At 34.2% G+C, this 27,525-nt stretch overlaps 1 protein-coding gene across 7 annotated transcripts in view; it reads left to right on the top strand.

Moving 5' to 3' along the window:
• Positions 1-27,525, top strand: part of KIF6 (kinesin family member 6) — a 463,312-nt gene that overhangs the window by 124,928 nt on the left and 310,859 nt on the right. For all 7 annotated transcript variants that reach the window (XM_051996888.1, XM_051996884.1, XM_051996886.1 and 4 more), the window contains exons 6-7: positions 10,342-10,471; positions 26,169-26,375. In XM_051996888.1, coding sequence (XP_051852848.1) covers positions 10,342-10,471; positions 26,169-26,375 — 337 coding nt within the window. The remainder of the gene's footprint in view (positions 1-10,341; positions 10,472-26,168; positions 26,376-27,525) is intronic.

Genomic DNA, 27,525 nt, shown 5'->3' with positions numbered 1-27,525 from the left:
AGATTAAACTTGGCCTTTGGTCCCTTGATGCCAAGAAATTTAGTTTCTATTTTGATTGAAGTAGAAAAGTCAAGTGAAAGTGAATAGAATACAGATATATTATCTTTAATTGTCTCCAAGAAGACGTGATGCTAAATGAAATATTATGACAAGCATAGTGACCTCCATAGGAATAATGATAAACATGTGATAGTAAGCTAATTAGATTTTATGACAAAGGCTCCTTGACATTAAAATAATGTCTCTGCAAAATGAAATTATTAGAAATTATCTTACATGGGGCATAGCCGTTACTACATAGTTGAAGAATAATCACTCTGGAGAAAAACACTTGCCCTGGATGGTGAAAATACTCTGTGCTATTTAGAAGACTATAGTAACTTAACTAGCCCCCTTCCCTCACCTCGCCATCTTCAACTAAATAACTTTTATTAAGTATGTTTCTCAAAAGCTCTCCCTGGAAATAAACTCCCAATCAGTGACCCATTTATAGCTATACCAGAATAGAACAATGACAGAATGACCTATACCCCATGTTCTACATTTGTTTTTACTCCATTCTGGGAGTGTTTCATTTTTTTGTTTTTATTAACCCAATGAATGGCATATGGTGAGGAGGTAATCTACTAAGTGTTTTTTAATTGTTTATTAATTGGTTGATGGATTGAATTTAAGGGAAGAAAGATGAGGGATTAATTTATTGTATGTCACTACCATAACTTTAACTTTATCCTGTTAATAAAAAATATCTGAAAATTGTTGAGATGTACTTTTAATCTGAAATTGAGCATTTATTGCTGTGTTGAATTTTGAAAGACTAAGAAAGACAGAAGTTGCTTTTCTCTTTCCTTTCTTTAAATGCACAAACCTCAGCACATATTTTCAACCTTGATTTTCTTTCCAAAATTACTTCACTTCTTACCTTAAGTCACTAACTTTTTCATCGTGTTGGGATTTAGAAATAATTCTAACCCCTGAGGTTCTCAGGATCAGTAATAGAGCCAAACCTTTAACTTTCTAATACTTCAAAAGAATGTGCCTCTTGTGAGAGTGGAGGGAGCTCTTGAAGAAGGAAAAAAAAGACCCCACTGATAGTAAATTTTTCAACTACATCATCATATAGAACATCAGAGAACTTTTTCAGACTCAATAATTTTTTGTTATCCTAATTAGGAGCAATATTGAAAGTACCTATATAAATTCCAATTTTTTTTTTATTTAAAGAAATAATTTTTCCATTCTTAAATGGTATTGTTTGAAGGAGATGGAAAAAAGAACTTGGCAAAGTACTGTATTATTAGTGACATATTGGCTACAGATGTGCCGGTTATATCTGTTTTCTTACAATGATTAATTTTGAATAGTGCCCACAAACTACACATGAAAATCCAGGTAACATTCTTTCCAAGAATATCATTAAATTTTTTTGAAGGTATTACTAAATTTTCCACTTTTCTCATAAATAGATAATTGGTTCATGCCGATTTGTTAATTGTGATTTTTAAAACATAATGCCTGATAGTTGTGTTTCATTGGCTTTATATCATTTTAAGCATTTCAAGCAGGTAGTCTTTTTGAAAATACTAGTGAATTGGTAAAAATAAATTGCCTTTTCTAAATAGTTCTTAAGAAACTCAAACAGTTTTTGTAAAGAGAGGTGGAAACTATTTATGGTTAGCTTCTTAACTTGGAACTTTTAAATATTTGAAGTAGAGAGTCAAGATTTTAGGAAGTTCCAAAAAGTCTTAAGCTACATAAGTATGTATGTGTGTGTATGTACACAAGCAAAATGTGCATATATAGAAGATACACACATACTTTATATGTATATATTTATATATACACACATGTTTGTATACATGCGTTTAATATGTACAAAAATTTTAGCTCTATATAGATATATGTCCACTTATCTATTCATAATCTCTCTAACTTATTATTGGTTAGTCCACCTAGCAAATATCCTCCTTCTCCTTTTTTTTTCCTGAGGCAATTGGGTTTAAGTGGCTTACTCAGGGACACACAGCTAGGAAGTGTCAGATTTGAACTCATGTCCTCCTGACGTCAGAGCTGGTGCTCTATCCACTGTGCCACCTAGCTGCCCTTTACTCCTTTATTTCTAGAGGACTTTTTGAAACTTCCTGATTATTGTACCAAAGATCATACACACAGACAGACAGACACACACACACACACACACACACACACACACGGAGACAGAGATGAAGATATTTATAATATGTCTCTTCTTCCTTGAGAGCTTGGTAATACGTAGTCATGTAATATGTTGTCATTGTAGAGAACATGAGACATGGTAAACCTTAAAACTAAGCTGAATGCTTTCATCTTTGTTCACTTCAGGCGGTATTAAGATATAAAATTTGAAATGTCATGTAGATGTAATTCTACCTGTGAAAGTTAAGAGTATTGAAGATAAAAGAAAGGCAAGTATTTGTGAAAGGTGGTTGTCATACAATATTCAACAGTTATTTGCTAAGTGCATACATTTGCTACCATGTATCATTAATGGACAATGATGTATGAAGAGAAATAAAATAAAGTTCTTTCCTTCAGGCATATGACATTTTTTTTTGTCATGACAAATAAGTAGAATATAAAATATTTTAGGTTTGTTATTGTGGTTTTTTTTTTAATCAATGAAGAAGTTAGTAAATGAGCTTTCATTAAACACCTCCTTTCTAGGCATTTTGCTAAGCACTATGGATAGAAAGAAAGAAAAAAAACAAAAACACCCCCCCTCCCAAAAAAAAACATACAAACAAACAGTCCATTTTCTCAAGGAACTCTCATAAGGTAAATAACTACATACAATCTAACGATGTAAGACAGGATAAATGGGAGCTAATCAACAAGAGAGAAAGTACTGTCATTGAGAGGTAGTGGAAAAAACTTCTTGCAGATTATGTAATTTTAGAAGCCATCCTAAGGTGGCAGAGTAAAAGCAAGAGCTTACTGAGTACTCTCCCCAAACACTCCAAATTCCTTTAAATAATGATGCTAAACAAATTTTGGAGCATCAGAACACACGAAAAGACAGCCAAAGACAGCTTAGTAGATCAGCAGGAAAGGTCTGTGGCACCAGTTGGGAGTCCAGCAAGTAGGCCCAGTGCAGGTCATATCAGCTCAACCCCAGTCCTGGCCCCAACCCTGACCCCAACCTTGGCCCAAGTGCCAACAAAGCAGGAAAGGGCTTAGGGATCTCTGAATCAGCAGTACCATTGGTGGTTTCTAGACCTCTCAGCCCAGAGACACTAAAGACAATTTAGGAGGTCAGCAGGAAAGGTTTGTCAATAGGGAGAGCAAACCAGGAGTGGGTGGCTGTAGCAACAGTAGAGTTTGGAGGCCTCAGCTCATAGGAGTTCTTTACTAGCACTGAGAAGACTCTGTTACTTTTAGCACACTAGAGCATACAGCTACTATGAAATGGGGGCATTCCTCACAGCCCCAGGGCAGAAAAGAGAGGTTGTGGTCAGGTTCCTAGAAGGAGCTCAAAAAACAGTTGCACCAAATTCCTGAAGCTTGGGACAGTGCACCCTCCACCCTGGAAATGGTTCAACAAAGAGTTAAAAGCCAAGTAATAGGCTATGAAAATAAGCAGACAACAGAAAAAGATGCTGATTATAGAAAATTACTATGGTGACAAGGAAGATCAAAACACACACTCAGAAGATAATAAAATCAAAATTCTCACACACAAAATCTCCCCCCCAAAATAAGTTTTTCCCAGGCTGTGGAAAAACTCAAAAAGGGGATTCCAAAAAGTAAAAAAGAGAGAGAGGGAAAAAATAGTAAGAGAATTGAGAATGGTACAAAAGGAAATACAAAAAGCTAATGAAGAGAAGAATGCCTTAAAATGCAAAATTGGCCAAGTGAGAAAGGAAAGCTCCCTGAAAAAAAATAATTCCTTAAAAATTAGAATTGAGCAAATGGAAACTGACTTTATGAGAAATAAAGATACAATAAAACAAAAGTAAAACAATGAAAAAGAAAGAAAACATTGTTAAATATCTTATTGGAAAAACAACTGACCTAGAAAACAGATCCAGGAGAGATAATTTTAAAATTATTAATCTACTTGAAAATCACAATTCTGGACATCACATTAAAAGAAATTATCAGGGGGTGCAGCCAAGATAGCAGAGAGTAGACAGGTCTTTCTCTGAACTCTTCCTGGCTTCCCTCAGATCAATGCCAGATCAAGCCTTTAAATGAGTTTTGAAGTGGCAGAACCTACAAACATTTGGAGTGTAACAAATTTCCAGCAGAAGATATTTTGAAAGAACTTCTGGAAAGGTTTGTCTCAATTGAACAGGGGGAAGTTGCAGTCCAGTGCAAGTGCAGCACAGTACACTGTAGGGAGACACAATGGAGGGAGGCTTCCAAGTTTAGGCAATCTAATGAGAGGCTAATAGCCATGATATTACAGTGTCCTCTTCTGTCCTGGTTCAGAAGCCAGTTAATCAGCAGACTACTTGTGAGACCTCCAACACAATTACAAAAGGCAAATAGTGAGCCTCTGAACTTCAGCATAGCAAGCAGGACTTAATCAGCGTAGGAAGGAAGTCCCCAATACAGGCCCTGGGGCAGTGTGAAGCTTCCCTGGCCTGTAGAAGAAGCTTGGAGCAATCTCCCCTTTGCCCTTAGAATAGACCTTAACCTTTAAAAATGAGCAAAAAAAAGCAAAAAGAACTCTGACCATATATCTTTTATGGAGACAAGGAAGCACAGGCATCAAATTCTGAGAAAACTAAAGTTAAAATATCTCTGCATGAAGCTTCAAAGGCTGATATAATTTGGTCTCCATCTTACAAGGCTCTCTTGGAAGAATTCAAAAAGGATCTTAAAAGACAGAAGAAAAATGGGGATAGGAAATGAGAGCTCTGGAAAAGAAAATACAAAAATTATCTAAAGAAAATAACTCCTTAAAAATAGTTTTAGTGAAATAGAAAAAGAAAACAACTCCTTGAAATACAAAATTTGTGAAATGGGAAAAAAAATCCAATGAACAAAACAACTCATTTAAAAGTTCAATTGGCCAAATGCAAAATGAAATTTAAAAAAGATAAAGTATCAGTCAAACAATTTTTTTAAAAAAATGAAAAATAGAAGAAAATGTAAAATAATTAATTGGACTAACAACTGACCAGGAAAATAGATCCAGGAGAGACAATCTAAGAATTATTGGACTACCTGAAAACCACAATGAAAAAAAAAAAGCCTAGAAAATATCTTTCTAGAAATCATCAAGGAAAACTTTCCTGGTGTCCTAGAACCAGAGAGCAAAATATCTGTTGAGAGAATCCACTAATCAACTCCTGAAACAGATACCAAAATGCAAACTCCAAGAAATATTGTACTAAATTCCAGAATTCTCAGATCAAGGTGAAAACACTACAAGCAGCCAAAAAGAAACATTTTAAATGGAAGTGGATAGCAGACTGGATTAAAAGTCAGACTCCTACAATATGTTATGTACAAGAAACACATTTAAATCAGAGTGAAACATACAGAGTAAAGGTAAAAGGCTGGAACTGAATCTATTATGTTTCAACTGAAAAAAAAATAGTGATCTTTATCTCAGATCAAACAAAAGTAAAAATTGATCTAATTAAAAGAGATAACAAAACTACATTTGCTAATTGGAAACCAAATAATCTAATCCTTAAGAATGAGGAAGTGAAACAACAAATCATAAAAACAACCAAAAATTTCATTCAAGAGAACGATAGTGAAAAAAACATACCAAAATTTATGGGATGTAGCCAAAGCAGTTTTTAGGGGGAATTTTATGTCTCTACATACTTACTTAAATAAAATAAAGAAAAGATCATTGAATTGGGCATACAACTAAAAAAGTTAGAAAAAGATCAAATTCAAACTCCCCAATTAAATACCAGATTTGACATTCTTAAAATAAAAAGGGAGATTAATAAAATTGAAAGTAAGAAAACTATTGAAAGAAAACTAAGATTTGGTTTTATGATAACCATTTTGTTAATTTGATTAGTAAAAGGAAAGAAGAAAATCAAATTGCTAGTATCAAAAATGAAAAGAATAAATTTTTTACCAACTAAGAGGAAATTAGAGCAATAATTAGGAGCTATTTTGCTCAATGATATACCAATAAATATGATAATCCAAGCAAAATGGATGAATACTTATAAAAATATAAATTGTCCAGATTAACAGAGGAGAAGATAAATTACTTACATGGTCCTATTTTACAGAAATAAATTGAACAAGCTATTAATGAATTCCCTAAGAAAAAATCTCCAGGACCAGAGGATTTACAAGTGAGTTCTACCAAACATTTAAAGAAAAATTAATTTCAATACTATGCAAACTATTTGGAAAAGTAGGGAAAGAAGAAATCCTACCAAATTCCCTAACCCAGGTAGGGTCAATACAGAGAAAGAAAATTATAGACCAATTTCCCTAATAAACATTAATGCAAAAATCTTAAATGAAATATTAGCAAAGAGATTACACCAAGTTATTGCCAGAATAATACACCACGATCAAGTTAAATTTATACCAGGCACACAGGACTGGTTCAACATTAGGAAAACTATAGGCATAATTGACTACCAATAGCCAAACTAACAGAAATCATATGATTATCTCAATAGATGCAGAGAAATCATTTGCCAAAATCCAATACCCATTCCTATTAAAAATATCAGACAGCATAGGAATAAATGAAGTTCTCCTTAAAGCGTTTTTTTTCTTCCCATTTTTTCCCTTTTTGATCTACTTTAAGAAAAAAGTATGCAGCATGATAATTGTGGAAATATGTATAGAAGAACTGTATATGTTTATCATATATTGGATTACTTGCTGTCTATGGGAAGGGAGTAGTGAGAACAAAGAAAAATTTGGAACACAAGGTTTTGCAAAAAAAAAAAAAAAAGAAAAAGAATCCATATGTACAAAATATTTATAACATCTCTCTTCTCAGAGTAAAATAATTGAAAATTGAGGGGATATTCATTAATTGGGGAATGAGTGAATAAATTATGGTGTGTGTTATGATGGAACAGTATTGTTCTATGGGAAGTAATGAGCAGAATGCCCTCAGAAAAAACTGGAATTTTTTTTCCTTGAATTGAAGCAAAGTGAAATGAATTGTGTACGAAGTCATAGAGAATTGGAATGTTAACCTGTGAATGACTTTGCTATTCTCAGCAATACAGTGATCCACAACTTCTCTGAAGAACTTATGATGAAAAATGCTGTCCATACCCAGACAGGGAACTGATTGTGTCTGAATATTGATTGAAGCATACTCTTTTTTTATTTTTTACTTTATTTTTCTTGAGGATTTTTTTTTGGGGGAAGGGAATCTATTTTTCTTTCACAGCATAAGTTTTATGGAAATATTTTGCATTCTAAAAAAAAGATGTAATTTAAATTTGGATTTTAAGGAACCTGGAAAGAACAAAAGAGGAAGTGAGAAGGGAGAGAATTTTAGGTATGTGGACACCCATGAAACTATGTAGATTTAGGATATGGAATAGGATGAGAAATAGCAAGATTGCCAGTGTTACTGCATTGAAGAGTATATGGGAGTGAGTAAATATAAGAAAACTGGAAAAGTAGGAGGGGCCTGAATTATAAAGGATTTCAAATGCCAAAGGATTTTATATTCTGTCTAGGAAATGATAGAAACTGGCTGGTGGAGTGTCCTGCTTTCTAGCGCTCCCAAGTTGGAGTGACAAATGTACCATGCTTTCTAGAGCCCCCGACCAAGGTGATTAAAATATTATGAACTGCTTTCTAGAGCCCCCAACTTGGGGTGATAAAACGTACCATGCTTTCTAGAGTCCCCACACTGGGGTAATTAAAATATACCTTCCTATTGGAGAAGTGATGAGGCGGGACTCCTGAGGATGGTGGGAAAATGGAGTCTTTTTATTTCAAGGACTTTCCTCTTTTTATACCCTCATACCCTTATGTAACAAAAACACTGGGCATGGGCTTAGTATATACTGTGCACACAGGACCACATAAACAACTTGTTATTGTACATAGTTTGCCACCTGGTATCACTCTTCCACCTGGTATTATTCTGCTTCAATCACAACACAGGTTGTCACTGCTTCCTGACTTCTCAGAAATCCGAGAGCCCTTGGGGGAGATAGGGAGCTGAACCAGATATTGTTAGCAGGTTCCCTCTGGGCTGAAAGGTCTTATACCTCACCCAGAGTTACCCTACTGTCTGTTTCCCTCTACAGAATGGGGTTTTTCTAATTCCAAACTCAGTGCCCTAGCCACCTACCTGTCTTATAAGTCTGAGATAATTCTCATAATGATTATGATTGAATTCATGGAAGTTTGTAAGATTACCAAATAAAATAATTAACATACAAGGAAGAGAGAAATAAAATTAAAACAGTGTTTTGGGAGACACAAACTATGGGCATGACATGGATGAAAATTTAACAAAGAAAAGTGAGGGAAATTGGTCAAGTAGATAGGAGGAGAAAAAAGTAGTGATATGAAAACTTGGAGTTAAGAAAACAAGAGAAAGTGATTAACTGTCAAATGCAACAAAGAAATCAAGAAAGTTGAGAATCAAGAAAACATGTTAGATTTGTCATTAAGGGATCTTATAGTAGTAACTTTCAATAATAAAATATTTTCAATTGGATGATGATGTCTGAAGCAGATTGCAGAGGGTTTAGAAGAGAGTGAAAGAATCCCAGTATAAATGACCTTTTTGAGGAATTTGGTAATAGCTGGATCAAGAGATTAAAAAAAAAAAACAACAACAACAAAACATTGAGAAACCATGGGAATAATTGAAGGCATCGTGAATGTAACCAATAAATAGGAAGAGATTAAATGTTAGAGAAAAAATGAGGTTGGTAGCATGATAAGCTGGAAAAAATGAGAGGAAATGGAATCATTAGTATATGTAGAAGAATTGGTCATAACAAAGAGAAGGTCTAACTTTCATCCAGATAGGACTGAAAAATTAGATTGTTGTGGAAGATAACTGAGTGATGTACAATGAAGAGTGAGGAAAAAAGTTCTAGGGAAATTTCCTCATATGTGATGTAAAGTCCTTATCTGAGATAGGAGGAATGAATGCTACTGAGAGTAAGCTTGTGAAGCAGTTAGGAAATATTGGGATTACCTTGCTACAATGAAGGCTATTTGAGATTAGATAACATAAATTTATATTGGATTCAGTCCACCCAATTTCATGATTTCTTCAGTTCCATTCAGCAGCATATGAAAGGGAACGTGAATATATTTGTATAACTAAGACACAGAGGTGAAAATTGCTGGTGACACCCATTTATTGGTTTTGATTATTTTCTTTAATAAGGTAAGATATGAAGAAGTTGGCATTGGAAAACTGAGCCCAATATTAATGATGTTAAAGAGTCTGACATATCTCTTAACAAAGTATCAATGATTTAATGATACTAATGGATAAATCATTCTCTTCAAACAGTTAAAAGCATTTGTTAAAACTTGGGTGCTAGGCCCTGGGAATACAGAGAAAGCAAAAACATAGTTCTTAATCTCAAGGTTCTTCTATTCTAATAGAAACAACATGTACATGCATGATTTATATGGGGTAGATGGAAATTCCCTAAGGAGAAGATACTTCCAACTAGGAGGAACTGAGAAAGAGCCTCATGTTGAAAGTGATATTTTTGGGAAGATCCAAAGTCAGAAAAACTAAAAGGAATCTGGAAACTAAAAGTAACTTGTAAGGAGAGAGCACATTCAAGGCATGAAGGATCATTAGTACAAGGGTACAGACATGGGAGATGGAGTGTTGGTTTGAAGAAATAGTACATGGCTAATATAGTTGGACAGTAGAATGTGAGGATGGGAATAAAAGTGTAAGAATATTGAAAAAGTAGAAAGACAGGTTAGAAAGGGTTTTAAATGCCAGAGAGATTTTATATTTTGACCTGGAAGTAATGCCTTGGAAGCTATGAGCTTCTTCGATTAAATTAAATTAAAAATTAAAGCTATTAAATCCTTGGAGCTTGGTTGTTGCTAATTTGCTTATCAGCAGCTACTTAATTGTATAACTACCAGAATATTCATTTTAAGGCAACAATGATAACTACAATACATTGTAAATATAGGAGATCTTTTGCTTGGAAATGGGTTTTTCGTTGGCAAATATATTTGATTCTGTTGCTAAGGGAAACCTTTATTAAAGGGTTGGTAAAATCACCAGTTTTTATTATTAAACTTTGATTGAGTACATGCCACCTTAATGCTGCAGAATACTTGACAACTGCAATTTGACATCAGGTTATATGTCTCACTGATTCCATATTTGTTCTCTAGGAAGGTGACAATATTGGAGGACCCGGATCAAAACATTCACCTGAAAAATCTATCTCTTCAGCAGGCAACCACTGAGGAAGAAGCTTTGAATCTTCTCTTCTTAGGAGATACCAATAGAATGATTGCAGAGGTAGGAATATCACAGTATTTCAAAGCAGTAGTGGAGGGGGTAGAGTTAGAAATAGTCTTGTTTTAACATCATAATTTTTCAAATGAAAATATTAAGGTCAGAGAAGTTGTGTCTTTCCTAAGGTTTCTATCCAGTAAATGTTATGAGACCAAAAGCCTGGGCTTTGAGTGCCCTCTTTCCACATAACCATATTGCTTCTATATTGGTATAATACTGAGTTTATTTTCTCAAACACTGTATTAAAGTTTCCCAGAATTTTACTTTGGAATCTAGTTCTGTAGGACAAGGACAGGATGAGGGTAGGATGAGGGTGTTTTCTGTGCTTTCCACTGAAGTCACCATGACTACCACCAAAGTTGAAAATGGAATTTTATCAGCACCAATCCAAAAATCAAATTTGGGGATGATTATTGTATTAGATTGCTCAAATCAACTTTCAACCAGAATTTCTGAAAAAAATATATTCATATATTTGAACTTGTTTATCTTAGGTTACAAAGACTTAAGAAACTGTGAGATATTGTTTTGTTGTTGTTTTCATTATTTTTTGTAGGAAACTTTTTTGTTTGTTTTGATTTTTAAAATGTATGCATCTTGTAATTCCATTTGTCCATTCTCACTGTTTTGTCTTGAGAGTTTGTCAGTGATATTATTATTATTTGAACATAATCAAGTCATTAATTAGAACACGTGACTTAAAGAAGTTTCATGCCCTTTAAACCTGGTCTCTTAGCAAGAAGTACCTTGTAGGATACAGAATGCAGCTTTTATAAGAACACAAAATATGGAAAAGAAGAAGGGAGCAAATTCCCTGAAAAACCAAAAGGATGGTGCTGTCCCAATGTCACAGTAAATTCCCTTCATTCTTTTCTTACCTGATAACTGTGTAGAGTTATGAAGTCAGAGTCATAAAACTTTAGAACTATAAAATTGGGCCACCATGTTGCTTTAACTCAGCCAAATGATTATGAGCCAAGCCTCATCACGAACCACAATCTGCTAGTGATTATGGTAACACAGAATGACACATATACCAATCAATGGGGCTCTGCAGAAAGAATGTAATTTCAAAGAGGCATGGGCTACTCAAGCCTGTTTTGAACTAGTGATCAAAGCCCCTGATCTTAAGTAAGGCACACAAAACACACAATAAAGGAAAGAGAGCTTCAAGAAGCAATGTAATTTAGTACCCATTTTCTTGATATATAATTATATTGCCCAGACCCAGTGTCACTATGTTCGATGAGAGCTAAAGTGACTGGATATTTATTTGGGGAGTGACCCCATACTTCACTGGTCCTTCTTCTAGTCCAGCCCTCACAACCGTGATCCAGGGAAGTAACTCCATTAGAAAAGGGACCAGGCATCCCCACCTGCCAGCCAAGTGCACCCATAGGATAGGCAGCCAGCCTGACTGGAATAGCAGAGGACCAAAAAAGAGGCAAGGGGCAGAACCTGCCAGGCAATCAGACCACAGCCACCCCCTTGGCCATCATCAGACTTCTGATAGAGTCAGCTCAGGACCCTGAACCCAAGAGAGTTGGAAACAGCAATACTTCCAGCACAGTGCCTTCATCTACCATCCTAGGAAACATCATTCTGTGGGGATGCAGCCTACTCACAGTTACCAAAGACCCAGGAATGAAAGTTCTTATGGCCAAGTCCTTGACATTTTCATAAAATGCTATATTGTAAATAGGTAGCATCTTGTCAATGGAAATGTCATTAAAGAGATATCACCATCTGCTCTATAGCTATAGTCAAATGATCATGAAATTTTTCCTTCTGACTTGCAACTGAAACCTTCCATATGTGTTGTCTCTCATTAGAATGGGAACTCCTTGAAGGAGATAGCAGGGGCTATTTCTCTTTTGTAGTTGTATCCCCGGTATTTTGCACATAGTGTAAATGCTTACTACATACTTTACTCATTCATTTATATTCAGGGATATTTGATGAATATTTTATCATATGCTGTTTCATAAATGGTTAGGAAGCCTTCTATTCTCCTTATAAGGAGAGCTTCAGCATTTTGATAAAACTTTATAAACATGAATAATAAGTAACTAACACACTAGGCCTAGAATCAAGGAGACCTGAGTTCAGATCCTATCTTAATATACTTACTAGCTGTGTAACTCTCAGAAAGTCACTTCTTTTTATCTTGATTTCTTCATCTGTAAAATGGGGATAATAAAAGTATCTACCTATCAGGGTTTTGTGAGTCAAATATTTGTAAAGTGTAAGTACTTTGTAGGTACATAATAGGTATTTGTTGCCTACCTTTCTTATCTTCCTTCCTTAATATCATTTCTCCCTTCCTCAATTTTCTTTCTTTTCCTTTTCGTCTCTCTCCCTTTCTCCCTTCCTCTCTCCCTCGATTTCTCCCTTCCTCCTTCTTCTCCTTTCCTTCCTTCCTTCCTTCCTTCCTTCCTTCCTTCCTTCCTTCCTTCCTTCCTTCCTTCCTTCCTCCCTTCCTTCCTTCCTTCCTTCCTTCCTTCCTTCTTTCCTTCCTTCCTTCTTTCTTTCTTTCCTTCCTTTATGAAGCATATAAGAAATGCCACAAACCAATGTCATTGGAATATTACTTCTATGAAAACAAATCTCTAGTCCCCAATCTCTTGTTCTAGAATGGCATTTTAGATCACTAAGATTTAGAGACATGGAGAGACATAGGCTACCTCCTCAAGGGTTAAGTTTCTGTATCTTGAATTCTTTTTGAAGAGCTCTATTGTCTTACCATACAATTGCATTCAGATGGATCTGTGGTGTATCTCACTGATGTGGTATTTATGCCCTCTTCCAACAAGGTAGATCGCATCCTGTCCATACTGCCCACAGATGTTTCTGACCACTCATCAGTTTGCCACACTCTGTTCTCATGATGTGCTGAGAACCTTCCCCATTTTCTGCTAATGCAACACATGACCTGGGTGACCATCAGTTATATTTTAGAACCTATTTTCATTTTAATTCATAAATTTTATAGACAATTTCCTTTCTTCCATTTCTTCTTCAGACATTCTCATTTATAAGATGGTAGGACCAGATCCACCATGTTATTCTTTATATTCCTCTACATCAAACCTTAAACTTTTTCCACTTTTTTCCCCTTTTCATTTAAGAAATTTTTATACAACCTCAGATATATATGTGTATATGATGGGTATGCAAATCAAATGTTTACTGCTATGAAATCATCATTTTGTGATCCCCACAATCAATTGCAAGATGCCATATAGGGTTGTGACCCACAATACAGGAAGCTTTGCTTTAAATGATTCATCTATTTAAGTTTTTGGAAATAAAAATATAAGACTCAGGTACCTGAAAACTAGTATCAAGATTGTGGTTTTATATACTCTAGTTTTTCTGGGTTTTTTACATGGGACCTAATTTCTTTAAGGCTTATCTAATACATCTCAAATCTTAGACTTTGTACTTTACTATTTGTATGTAGAGAATTGTAAGAATTGATCATTCATATTAAATTTATCAAGTGAGGTCAGGTTTCTGGATCCTCAAAAAGTTTACATATTGAGGACCATAGTCATTTCTTCTGGATACTGCTAAAGATATTTTAAAACATAATTAAAAAGCAATTCCCATTTCTTTGGAATATTTTATCATTAAGATCCTTAGTAAGACCAAAAAATGATGCTTTGGATGACAATCTAGTTGTCAAAATGCAATTTGTGTCATCTTACTGGGATAAAAAGAACATACTAATCAGTTTTTCAAACTAGGTTACCAACTTCCCATTTTATACAGAGACAAATTCGGAAGCTGCTATGGTAACCAGAAAACATCTGCAAAACAAAGTCTGAATGCATGGTATACAAAGGGAAGTTCTTTTTATTTTTATGTACTTTAGTCATTTTCAGGAAAAGTTATTAAGGGCAGATTTATTCTTTTTCTACTTAATTCAAAATTCTGAAAAAATTTCTACAGTTCTATTTATATCTTGCATTAAACTTAATGCCTTCTTTCCATAAATGGTGTATAATACCTTCAGAATCCTTATTGCTACCAGGCATTCCTTCTGCTCTGCTCTTAATAATTGCTCATAGTGTTCCCCACAGTAGCTATTTCAAATGTTTTTCTTACTCCCCAAGGCCCCATTTGCACCCCCTTATACTTTGTTATAGCGTTTGACCTAGTGTTCCATTTCACCAAGATTGAAGTCATCTGAAGGAAGATTTCTCAATTCTCACTCTCAGCTTTTAGACATCATCACCAATTCTAATTTTGTTCTCTTCTGACTTGGAGATATGAGTTTCTTTACTCATTGCTAAGAGTAATTATTTTGCTTCTGTGTCCTTATTTTTTCTTCTCCTGCCTCCGGTGCCTCGGTCCAGCCAGCCAGAACTAGAGTTATCCCAGGAATCCTTTGGTGTAGTTTTCATTTAAGGAGAAATCAAAGGAAAGAAAGTTAAAAGACAACTAATACATGCTTCTCTTTTTTCTACCAAGAAAAATTACCTTTACTTGGGAAATGACAGAATGAAAATTAGGAATTGATAACCAAAGTAAGTAGAAGTAGAAATAAAATACCTAGATGTCTTTGATGAATTCAAGAATCAAATGAATGATATCCCTTGAGGATTGAAAGAATTGGCAGATGGATTACAGAACCATTGTCAGTAATATTTGAAAAATCATGGAAAACAGGAAGGATAATGAAAGAATGGAAAAGGGCAAATGTTGACCCAATTAAAAAAAAAAAAAGAGGAGAGGAAATACAAGGTCTGGAAAGGCCTTTATTTAGAGCAATAAACTTGACTACAGTTCCTTGGAAAAAACCTATGATAAATCATGAAAAATTGTTGGCATTTGTTGGCAAACATCTGGAAAGGGAAGGGATGATTACAAAAGGTCACTATGACTTCATAAAAAAAGTCATTCCAAACTAACCTCATTTCCGTTTTAGACAGGATTACTAAACTCACATGAGTGATTTGCTGTGAATATATTTTTCCAAGATTTTAGGAAAGTAATTGATAAATCATTTTATTCTTTTTATGGGGAAAAATTATTGACAATACGAGATTACAATTAAATGGATTCCAAACTGGCATGGTGGACATATTCAAAAAGTAGTTGTTGCACAACAAGGTCTCCAGTTGATACTCCTGGCATCTGCACTTGATCCTCTTTAATATTGTATCAGTGGCTTTGACAAAAGCATAGAGGACATGCTCATCAGATGTGTAGATGACTCAAGGTTAGGGAATAGGAAACACACTGAAGAAGAGTCAGAATTGAACATGATCTTGACAGGCTAAGGCATTAGGATGAATCTAAGAAGATGAAATTAACTAAAGAGAACAGTGAAGGCATAAAAAGCCAATTTTTTTTCTTTTTCTTTTTAAATGAGGAAATTGAGGTTAAATGACTTGCCCGGGTCACACAGCTAGTAAGTATTAGGTATCTGAGGACAGATTTGAACTCAGGTCCTCTTCACTCCAGAACTACTGTTCTATCCACTGAGTTAGCTAGTTAGCTGCCCCAAAAATATTTTAAAATTAAAATTTTTAAGCCCCAAATTAGGGAGGTATAGTTAGATAATAATGGTTCTTTAAAAGATTTTGTATTTTAGCAAAGTTAATGTGAATTAACAATGTGATTTGGCAGCCTAAAATGCTAATAGTCTTGGACTTTATGAAGAGACAGAGTTTCCAGAAATAATCAAATCTTGTTCAGAATATAATGGTCAAATCTAGATGCCACATTTTAAGAAGGACATTGATAAGCCAGATAATATTCAGAGGAAGAGAATTAGGATAGTGAAAGTCCTTGAATCCAGGGTATGTGAGAATCAGTTGGAAGAACAAGACATGAGGATGGGACATAGAATTAAATGATTATTATTTTCAAGTATTTGAAAGTCTATATGAAGGAGTTTAACTTGTTCTTCTTGGTTCCAGTGGGCAGATACAGTAGTAGCAGCGGATAAAAGTTGCTAAGAGGGAAATTTAGGCTTGATATTAGGGAAAACTTCTTAATACCCAGAGTTGTCCAAAATGGAACACCTTAGGAGGTATGGTTCTTTCTCCTTGGAGGTCTTCATACTTGGCCATTGACAGTTGATGTCCTATCAGGTTTTTCATTGTTCTCAAAGATGACCAAAGTGACATTACTATGTTAGAATCAAGTCATAGTATGTCCAACTGTTGCTGATCAGACCAATACAAGCTCAGAATACTCTGCTGCAGATCAGACACAAATAATCCCTATTAACATGTGAAGTGGCTTCTTGAACTTTGAACAACTTGTGTTCCTTCTGAGCTAATTCAATTCTGCTTTGCTTGTAGAGCACAAACTTTCTCAGATAAGGGCACACTATCCTAGGTAGTCCTGTGCCAGTGTCTTCCAAGTCATGCAATTAATTCTAAAGTTCTTAAGAGAGACCTTGAGAATGTCCTTGTATTATTTTTCCTGACCACCATGTGAGTGCTTTCCCTGTGTGGGTTCTCCATAAAATAATCTTTTTGACAAACGGACATTTGGCATTCAAACAATGTGGCCAGCTCAACAGATTTGTGTTCTCTGGAGTAGAGTTGGATTGCTTGGCAGTTGAGTTTGAGAAAGGGCCATGGTGTGTGGTATCTTATCCTGCCAGGAGATCTTCAGAATCTTCCTAAGACAATTCAAATGGAAGCGATTCAGTTTCCTGGCATGGCACTGGCAGACTGTCCAGGTTTTATGGGCACACAACAATGAAGTCAGCACTAAAGCTCTGTAGACCTTCAGTTTGGGAGTCAGTCTAATACCTCTCCTTTCCCATACTTTCCTTTGGAAAATGAGGATATTAATACCTAAAACCTAAAACACTCTGAAAGCTTTTAAGCTTATTGTAAATAAATCATTTATTATAATGTTCCAGAATTCATGGAAGGAATTTCATCTATCCAACAACTTTTATTTGGTTTATAAATTTTTTAACAAAAATTTTCATGTTAATTGTCATCTGTTCTTATGGTTTTCTTTTCCTTTCTTTTAAATAAAAGTCTGTTAGTTTTAACTAAAAGACTGCTTATTTGCTGGTTCTTTTGAGAAGAATAGAGACTGCATCTGTGATTTCACTTGTTTAGGGAACTCCTTGTTGAGGAGCCTCCCTTTAGCAAATCATGAAGTCCTTAAGTCACTTAGCTAGGATGTGTCAGAAGCAGGACTTGAATCCAGGTTCTGTCAATTCCAAGATTGGCTTTTTACTCATTATTCCACATTGACTTTCTAGAGAATAATTATTTATTCCTTCTGCAAGAAGGAATGGCATTTTGAATTTTCCTAAAATGTAATTTAGAAGCAGATCTTTTAAAATGAGCTATGTAACTGTTAAAATGTGAGAGCCAGGGAGGACTGAAGGTGATGAAGATAGGAGAAGGGTGTAAGAGAGGATGGGTTGGAGTGCAGCTCATGCCAGAGGTAGCTGAAGAGCTGTTCATTGGACATTCTGTGCAGTAACATACAAACTGCAGAAAGGAAATAGTAGCCTTATTGTGTGGCTGTGTTTGTTGACAAGTATTCTTTCATTTCTAATGCTCCAAGCCATAATCTCCTTGTGTGGTATGAGTAGGAAACAAGGAGATTATGGTTGTAATTAGCTTGGAAAAATCATGTTCCACTTAACCATTTAAAGTCTCACTAGCTAATGTAGTATCAAACTTCCTACTGGAATTTTGGATAGGAGACATATTAGTTATTATCAGCTTCATAAAGTCAAAGCTTCTCCCTGAGGATAGAGACCTTATCAAAGCTTGAGGTCTGCCCTATGGCCTACCACAGTGCTCCATACTTACACAATAAGGGCTTGACCTAATAAATGAAATCTAAAGAGTTCATTCTGAGACTTCTGCATAAGAAAGTAAAAAATGTAAATAAGGGGACCAGTCTAGCCTTACTCTCATAATAATAATAATAATGATTTCTTTGGTCTGGGCCACACTTTAGCTGGTAGTATGTTTGCCAACATCCCTCTAGAACATCCCAACTAATTTACACCATCTGCTTTGTGTGATGAACAGTAAGTCAAGAGAACGTATTTAGTTCACACTCTGTGGGTAAGGTCTTGTTATAGATAAAATAGGGATTACAAACAAGACTTGGCCCTACCTTTTTTCATTATTATGTAAACACTGAAGATGGGAACTGGGTGTGGCCTGAGGTGGTGCTCAAGAGAGCTCTTTGGACCTGAAAACAATCCAGTCCTGGATTGAGTAGTTCATTCAGCACCTACCTTGTGGTGGTTTCTCTCGGTATGTTAATTCTTTGAATCATAGCTTCTTAAACTGTGGTTTGTGATCCAATATGAGGTCTCCTAACTAACTGAATGTGGGGGTCATGAAATTATGATTATCAGTAAATGTTTGATTTGTATACCCATTTTATATACCTGTGTAATTGGGCACATGTAAAAATTTTTTGGTCAAAAAGGATTCACAAGTGGAAAAAGTTGAAGTCCTGCTTTGACAAGCAGGCTTCTTTTGGAGCACTTTGTATTTTCATTCTGTTCAGCCCCAAACCTAAAGATAACAGCTAAAAAATCTGAAAAATACATGTTAATAAATGTACAGGAATATAATCTTGTTTATTGCTATAGGAATAGTATGCTTCAAACTGAACTAAAATTTGAGATGCCCTGTATATCTTCATACCTTTAATGAACCATCATGCTTCTATCATTCTGAAGAAGGGACCCAGAAACTCTAAAAATCCTTGAAGGAGAAAATCTCCTTCAACTCTACTTAAATGAGGGACCCTGCCCCAGGGAAACAAGACAAATAGTTTCATTCTGTTATTTAGGTGGGGTTGGTTCAGTCCTGAGCAAAAGAATTCCAACCCTATTCAATTAAAGGAACTCATTCAATTCTATTTAAATTCCAGCTCAAACTGAAACTCAGCTTGTAGATGAGCCAACTTGGGACCCACCCACTAGCCCCCACTGGGTCGGATCTGCTCAGGCTGTCCCAGCTCCCACCAAGACACCCAATATAATATCTTCCTTTCAGGAAGGTCTTTTGGGATCTCAGTAGCTCCCTTTGTTGTCAGGACCTTCTGTCCACTGAGAACTGCATTCTCAGTGTAAAACTCCATTTCCCATAGATCTGCCACTATAGAAGTCAGTCTCTTGGTAAACTGATTTCTATCTAACAATAAACTTTAATTTTGCAACTAATAATTTGGGAATTTGTAATTTTTTTTTTTTCATTCCTGAAACCTGTGGCTGATTTAAAGGGGAATTCTTAACAACTCTCTCATAGCCACTCATCTAGATCACTCAAACAGCATCAATTCTTATGATCATTTCTTTGTAGAATAAATGCTGGTGAACCTCCTCCACATTATCCATGAGACATTTCGTGATCCTTCATGTGATTATATCTATACCTTTTGAATTTTCTTTATCTTACCTTGTATATACTTTGTATTTGGGGGGTTTATATTGTTGCACCCTATCCCTAAGAGAATGTAATAGCCTTATCTTATTGCATGTTATCTTTGTATGCAAACTGTTAAGTACATGATAAGATACTTAATAGCAATATTAATTATCAGCATAAACAAACAAATCCATACTCTAAATCCTCCAAATGATTTTGACTCTTTTCGGGGTGATGGGAATGAGGAATTATTTTTTGATTATTTGTTTAAAGTCATGATATCGATCCTTTTGCTAAAATGAAGTGAAATGTGGAAAGCATTGGACATGGACGGTTAGGGAAGTGGAAGGTGAGGGAAAAAGACAAGGGAAAGATCCTTGGATGGGGGAGGGTAAGTAATAGCAAGATAAGTTATGGAGCAGAATTTAAGCAAAGAGCAGGGATAGGAAAGACATGTGTGTATGTAAAGTGTGTATGTGTGTGTGTGTGTGTGTGTGTGTGTGTGTGTGTGTATCTATATATATATATACATAAATATATTTTTTTCTCAATTGTAGCTTGCTTGTGGTGGGGAGGGGAGAAAGAGGCAAAAAAGAATAAAGAAGATAAAGTGTGCAACAGAGAACGAAAGAACAATTTACAAGGAAGTAAAGGAAAAAAAGGACATTCATGAATATAATTTCTTCTACTAATACATACATACATATATGTGTATGTGTGTGTGTGTGTGTGTGTGTGTGTGTGTGTGTGTGTGTACTTCACCTGGTAATTTGTTGTTATATATTTTGAATCTTCCCTGATATTCTTTTGGGCACATGGCAGTGTTTTACTTTATTTTGTTTTGTATTCCTTTTCTGTTTTTCTTTTTTTCTTATTTTATTTTTTCAAAAAAAAAAAAAAAAACAAAACCTGGGAGGTTCAAGACATAGCAAGCATCAAGTTACATCACAAAAAATTGAAACTGTTTATATTTTAATAGAAAATAATGCCTTACTGATATATCAGAAACTCCTGAACTAGTTATCCTCGAACTAGATAACTGACTAGTTAAAAGTTATATCAAAATTAAAACAAAACTAATAGAATGATTAAAAAGGAAAAGGGAAAGGAGTACAATTAAAATTACTTCATCCTGGCCTATTTAAACAATTTATTAATAATGAAAAAATGGAAAGAGATATGGCAAAGCACAGCAATGATTTAAACTATCAACTCATAAGAAAATGAACAGAAGAGATTAGGAAGCAGTTTGGAGGGTAGAACTGAAAAAAAGAAATGGCTATGGAACTAATGTGTGTAAGATGAAAAAAAAAAAATTAATCCCTAGGTAATGAGTTTCACAGTTTCATTCAGTTAGTATGGTGGGTAGAGCACTTGAACCTAGAGTAAGAAAGACCAGAATTGAAGTCCAACCTAGATACTTTTAATTATATGACCCAGGGCAAACAAAAAGAAAAAAAGGAGAAACAAACAACTCTCCATTTTCTTCAGTTCCCTCATCTATAAAATGGGGATTATAATAGTATCTATCTTCCAAGATTGTTGTGAGGATCAATGAAGTAATATTTGCAAAGTGCCTTCCAAAGTTGAAACCTTATGTTGTTTTAGCTATTCTTATATACATTCCTGTTAATATTTATGGTCTACAGAGTTGAGAATAACAACAAAAACAATTTTAATTTAAGAAAATTTAAATACAGTTTAGATATTTTTTTTTTTTGCAGGAGGAAAAAATGGTATCCTCTCTTTCATATATGTTGATAATTAATACTTCAACATCTTCAAAATTATGTCATTTCTAATGCAGACCTTCTCAGCTAGGGAAGAAAGATATGAAAAGAGAATTACCACTATAGAAAAAGAGGTACAAAACTTTCCTGAAGAAAATAAGTACTTGAAAATTAGAATTAGCCAAATGGAAACTTAAGATTCCATGACACAACAAGAATTGATAAAGCTAATTTTTTTAAATGGAGAACAAACAGGAAAAAAAAAAACAGAAAAACAGAAAAAGCAACTGAGTTAAAACAAAATCATAGAGTTATAATTTAAGAAAAGCTACTTTAAAGCCAAACAAACAAAGAACATAGACATATTTTAAGAAAATGAACAAACAAACCTGTCCAGATGTCTTTGAACTAGAGAGCAAAGTAGAAATTGAATTTGCCAGTCACTTTCTGAAAGAAAACCCAGAATGAAAACTCCCGGGAATATTACAGTAAAATCCAGAATTCACAGTACAAGAAAATATAGCAAGCAGCCAAGAGAAAGAATTCAAGTACCATAGAAACACTGAGAAGATTACAAAAGGTTTAGCAGCTACCAGTCTAATAAAGGAGTGAAGTAGAGGACTTGGAATATGATATTCTGGAAGGCAAAGAAGTGAGGATTATAACCAAGACTAAATTTCCCAGAAAAATTGAATTTAATGCTTGAAGGGGGGAAAAATGGATTTGTTTAATGAAGTAGAATACTTTTAAATATTCCCAATGAAAAGACCAGAGATGAGTAGAAAATATGACATACAAACACAAAAATCTATAGAAGCATAAAATATTAAAGATGCATGAATAATCACAAGGAAGTAAACAAGGTTAAACTGCTTACATCCTTAGATGGGGAGATGATACATGTAGCAACAAAAGAGAGAAAGACCAAATAAACGAACTGGGCATACATCTAAAAGAAAAAGAAAACTACCTAGAATATCAAGAAATTAACCCTTCTTTTTCCAATAAACATAAATAAAAAATTTTTGAAAGTTAAAACAAAAGGATTAACAAAATTTAAAGTTAAAAAATTTAAAAAAATATTTATTAATAAATAAAATGAAAAGCTAGGTGTTTTTTAAAACCAACAAAATAGATAAATTATTAGATAATATTATTTTTAAAAAGAAAACCAGCTAATAGAAAAAGAATGCTTAATTCAATCTTAGAAAAAGAAATTTAACAAATCATAAGTGAACTCCTAAAGAAAAAAATCTAGTATCAAATGAATTTACAAGTGAATTCTCCCAATTATATTAAGAACAATTTCTGTACCATAGGAATTGCTTAAAAACAGATAAAGGTGGGATTTTATCAAAATTCTTATATGACACAAATAATGGTCTTAATACTAAGGAGAATCAAAACAGAGAAAGAAAACTATAGACATTTCATGAGAGAAGTGAATATTGTTGCAAAAAAAAAATAGATAAAACTTTAGCAAAAAGTTTGTACCAATATATCACAAAGATCATATTCTATAAAATAAGATTTATATCAGAAATGCAAAACTGGTTCAATAAAAGAGAAACTATAATCATAATTGAGCAACAACAAAGCCAACAAAAATCTTGTGGTTTTTCAATAGATAAAGAAAAACTTTTTACAAAATGCAGTACCTATTACTATTAAAAAAAAATACTAGAAAGCAAAAGAATAAATAGAGCTTTCTTTGAAATGGTAATTTAATTTAGCTTGGTCTTAATGCCACATCTATAAAATAAGGAGACTAAACTATATGATCTTTATGATTCCTTCCAGGTCTAAATATATCATCCAATGTCCAAAACACAACTAATTTTCTTTACCCTAATCCCCACCCATTCCTCTGTTTCTATTGAAAGTGCATGCTATCAGCTTTCCAGTAACCCAGATTTATAATCCCAAATCTCTACTCTGTGTCTAGCCAAATTTTATTAATTCTATCTCCATCTCTCATACCCATTCCTTTAATTTACATGCTTACCTAATTAATAAGATTTTTATTAGTTAATTCCAAGACTATTGCAATATACCCCTATTTTGTTTCCTAGCTCCAGTCTTTATCCTTTCCAATTCATTCACTAAACAACCAACCAAGTGATATTTTTAACACTTTGTTCTGACCAAGTTACTCTGCTGCTCAAGAAGTACAGAGGCCTCTGTGTGACATTCAGAACCTTTCAGAGTCTGGTTTCACCCTAACTTTCCAGACTTACTACACATTATTCCTCTTCATACACCACCTTGCAACCAACTTGGCTTTTTTACTATTACTTACTTAATATTCCATTTACTGTATTTCTAGACTGACACCTTACCTGTAATGCAGAGCTGCTCACCTCCATTTTTGAATTGTGGATTCTTTAAAAATCCAACTCAAGTAATCTTGTACTATATGAAGCCTTCAAAGATACTCCCAAACTTCTAGAACACCCTCAAATTGATTTATTTTAGCATTTAGATAGTTGATTTATCTTAGCATTTAGTTAGATGTGTACATGTTATTCCTTCCAGGAAAATGGAAACTTTTTGATGACAGGAACTATTTTTCTTTTTTTCTTTTTCTCAGGACCAGCATATTGCTTGGCACATAGGTAGCCTTTAATATATGTTTCTTGACTGGTTATCTTTTCAACTGTCTCTTTAAAGGCACAGATTATGTTTCATATTTCTTTTATATTCCTAACACTTCTCACTAGTTTTGAACACAAAGTAGGCACTTACTAAATAGCTGATAGGAAGTAATCAGAGATTTGGTCAACACTTTGATTTTGCAAAAGGCCCCAATTCAGTAGTGCTATGTGCACATTTGAATAAAATGTGTTTAAATTCACATTAATCCGCCTAAGTGGTACCATATGTTCTCATGCATTTAAAAATATGTCTTTGTTACAATTCTGACTTTAAAAAGACAATCAGGAGTATGCACATGAGGGAAAAAGAATTATCTCCTACATATGTAGGGCAGACACATAGCACATCATCAGACTGAAATGCAAGTAGATATCTGTTTACAAATGATATTTTCTGAAGTTTATAAAATATTTTTAAGAGAATAGCAATTTCTACTCTATGCAGGAAATAGTTCTGAAAAGTCAGAAAACTGTGGACAAGGACTTATAAAATATAATGGTCCAGTATTTTAATTGTAGACCCCAGTTAACCTTCTCAAGAATTATAATTTAGTTTGATGTAAAAATCTGATGTTTGCATTCCAATGAAATGAATACTCACTCCTAGTATTCGTTAAAGGTCCACATTCCAGAATATCAGTCTAGAAGCTGAAGACAGCTGTTGAGCTTAGTTTTGACATTATTACATTTATATCAGTTGTTGATTTGACTTTCATTATAGTACTGTAGAATTTATTGTAGTGGGAATATTACAGTGAGACAAACCCCATATTTAAGTTCTGCAAATAACTTACAGTTACTTCCAAGGCACCTCAACTCAGGTTCTAAATTTGAACTTGTGGTTTTGCATGCACGGTTATTTGCCGGCCCACGTTTGCATGCAAAATCACATGCTGCCATGGTTTGGGTATTGTTTGTTGTGGCTACAAGTAATGGGTCAAATTTTCAGCCTATTTAACTTCATGTTCTGTCTCTTTATCACCAAAATTTTGCTAATCATCTGGTTTTATCTACACTATACATCAATCATTTCCATTTAAAGCATCTGGAATTTGGGACTGGAAAAATATCCTGAAGTTTCTGTTAGATTTATATTCAGATTTATAAATGTCCACATTCTCTTGGCAAGGTGTTGTCTTACAGATGTAGATGCAAATCTATTTTCCCATCTATACCACAGAATTCAGATGCATGTTTTCCTGTAAAAATAAAATATTGTGTTACTGATCCATTATGAGTACATTATGTACTTTGAGTTGTTTTCTGCATAAGGAAATGGGTTACTGTTGCCTTGTCTCATTTTTTATCAACATCAAATGTTATTGAAGTGGTTGGCCAGTAATAAGAATGATAATAATATCTAGCATTTATATAGTAACTATAGACACTATGCTAATTGTTATTTCTTTTGAGTATTAGTCTGTAAACATATAGAGAGTAAAATCCTTAGATTTAAAACTTCGGTTCAAATTCCAGCTCAGACACTTCATAACTATAGAACTTGGCTAATTCATTTAGATTCTCTGAGCTTATTCTCTGAGTCCCATCATCTGTTAAATGGAGGTAGTACTAGTATCTATTTTACAGGCTTGTTGTGAAGATTAAATGAAAAAGACCATAAAGTGTTTTCTAATCCTTAAAGTGTTATATATTGAGGATAGACATCATCTTTATTATTGTTGCTATTATTACTTCATCTAAGCATCCAATTCATGGCTGTGGACTCATTCATATCCTTGTCCTACTATGTGATCTAACTCACCACATCTGATATTCCATTCAATATATCAAAGGTACAAGAGGAGATTTAAGCTCAAGGATTTAAGGAAAATTGGTATTTGCCTTCTCAATTGATTAAAAATGTTACTTTTTTTAAAAAAATCTTTTTTTTTATTCTAACATGCTTTTCTTTTGAACTCCCCTTTGATAGACTCCTATGAATCAAGCCTCAACTCGTTCCCATTGTATTTTCACGGTTCATATCTCAAGCAAGGAACCAGGGTCTGCAACCGTCCGTCGTGCCAAACTCCATTTGGTTGACCTGGCTGGTTCAGAGAGGGTTGCAAAGACTGGAGTTGGAGGCCAGCTTCTGACAGAAGCCAAATATATCAACCTTTCCCTGCACTACTTAGAACAGGTAAAACTGACTATGTGAGTACATAGTTCTTGCTTTAGTTTGAAATGTTTGTTAAACACAAATACTGTTAATAAACTCTTAATATCATTTTTTTTGAGGAAATGAATATAATACTAATTCCTTTCACATCAGATTTTATTGAACTATCCCTGGGATTATAAAATGGAATTGACTAAATGGCAGCTTTCTGACCTTTGGTTTCTTGGATTTGGAATGGTTGTTTACAGTTCCTTTTGGCATTCTGGTTCCTCTGTACTTCCCTGCAAACCATCTACCATCCACCTTATCCAATTTACTTATTCATTCATCTAACATGTTTATTTATTGTTCACTTTGTTTGAGGTGCAGCACTAGGTGCTATAAGAAATTCATAGAATAAAATACAGTCCTCACCCTAATGTAGTGTCTAAGCTAGTAGGGAAGATAAGACATGTTTATAAATAACTAGAATATAAGGCATATTGCAAAAGTATAATAAGAGAAATAAGTGCTGTGATATTTCAGAAATTATTTCTGACTGGAGGAGTAATAATAATAATTCATAGTTTTATGATACTTTAGCAATAATAATAATAATAATAGCTAACATTTATCTAACTATATAGTATGTGCCAGGCACTGTAAGTATTACCTGCATTTTATAGATGAGGAAACTAAGTCAAACAGAAGTTAAGTGACAGGATCAGATGAGGAAACTGAGGCAAACAGAAATTAAATTATGAGGGCAAATTTAACTTTAGGCCCAGCAATTCAATCCACTGGGCCAGCTAGCTATTCCATATTTGTACTTTTTTCATGGCAAATGAGACAGGCAATGTAAAGATTATTCCCTTAGCTATTTTATAGTTAAGAACAATGAAACTCACAGAGGAGAAATGATTTGCCCAGTTTTATGACTCTTGAGTCAAAATATATTAATGTTCTTACTGCAATGGGCCTCAAAGGATGGATAGAATTAGATAAAGTTGAGGGATTTTTTAAGCATATCCCATGATATTCACAGTAGGTGAATTAATGCTAGTCTGCCTGAGCTATTCAAATGAATATCAAGTATAGGGAAAACAAACAAACCTGAAACCCTTTTACAACTAAGGTCATGTCTCTCTCAGTTATCAGCTTCATTTTTGTGACTCACCCCCAACTCTCATAA

Source organism: Antechinus flavipes, chromosome 4 (assembly GCF_016432865.1).
Source record: "Antechinus flavipes isolate AdamAnt ecotype Samford, QLD, Australia chromosome 4, AdamAnt_v2, whole genome shotgun sequence".
Taxonomy (NCBI): domain Eukaryota; kingdom Metazoa; phylum Chordata; class Mammalia; order Dasyuromorphia; family Dasyuridae; genus Antechinus; species Antechinus flavipes.
The sequence above is the reverse complement of the archived record's forward strand: the minus strand, read 5'-3'. Positions and strand labels throughout refer to the sequence as shown.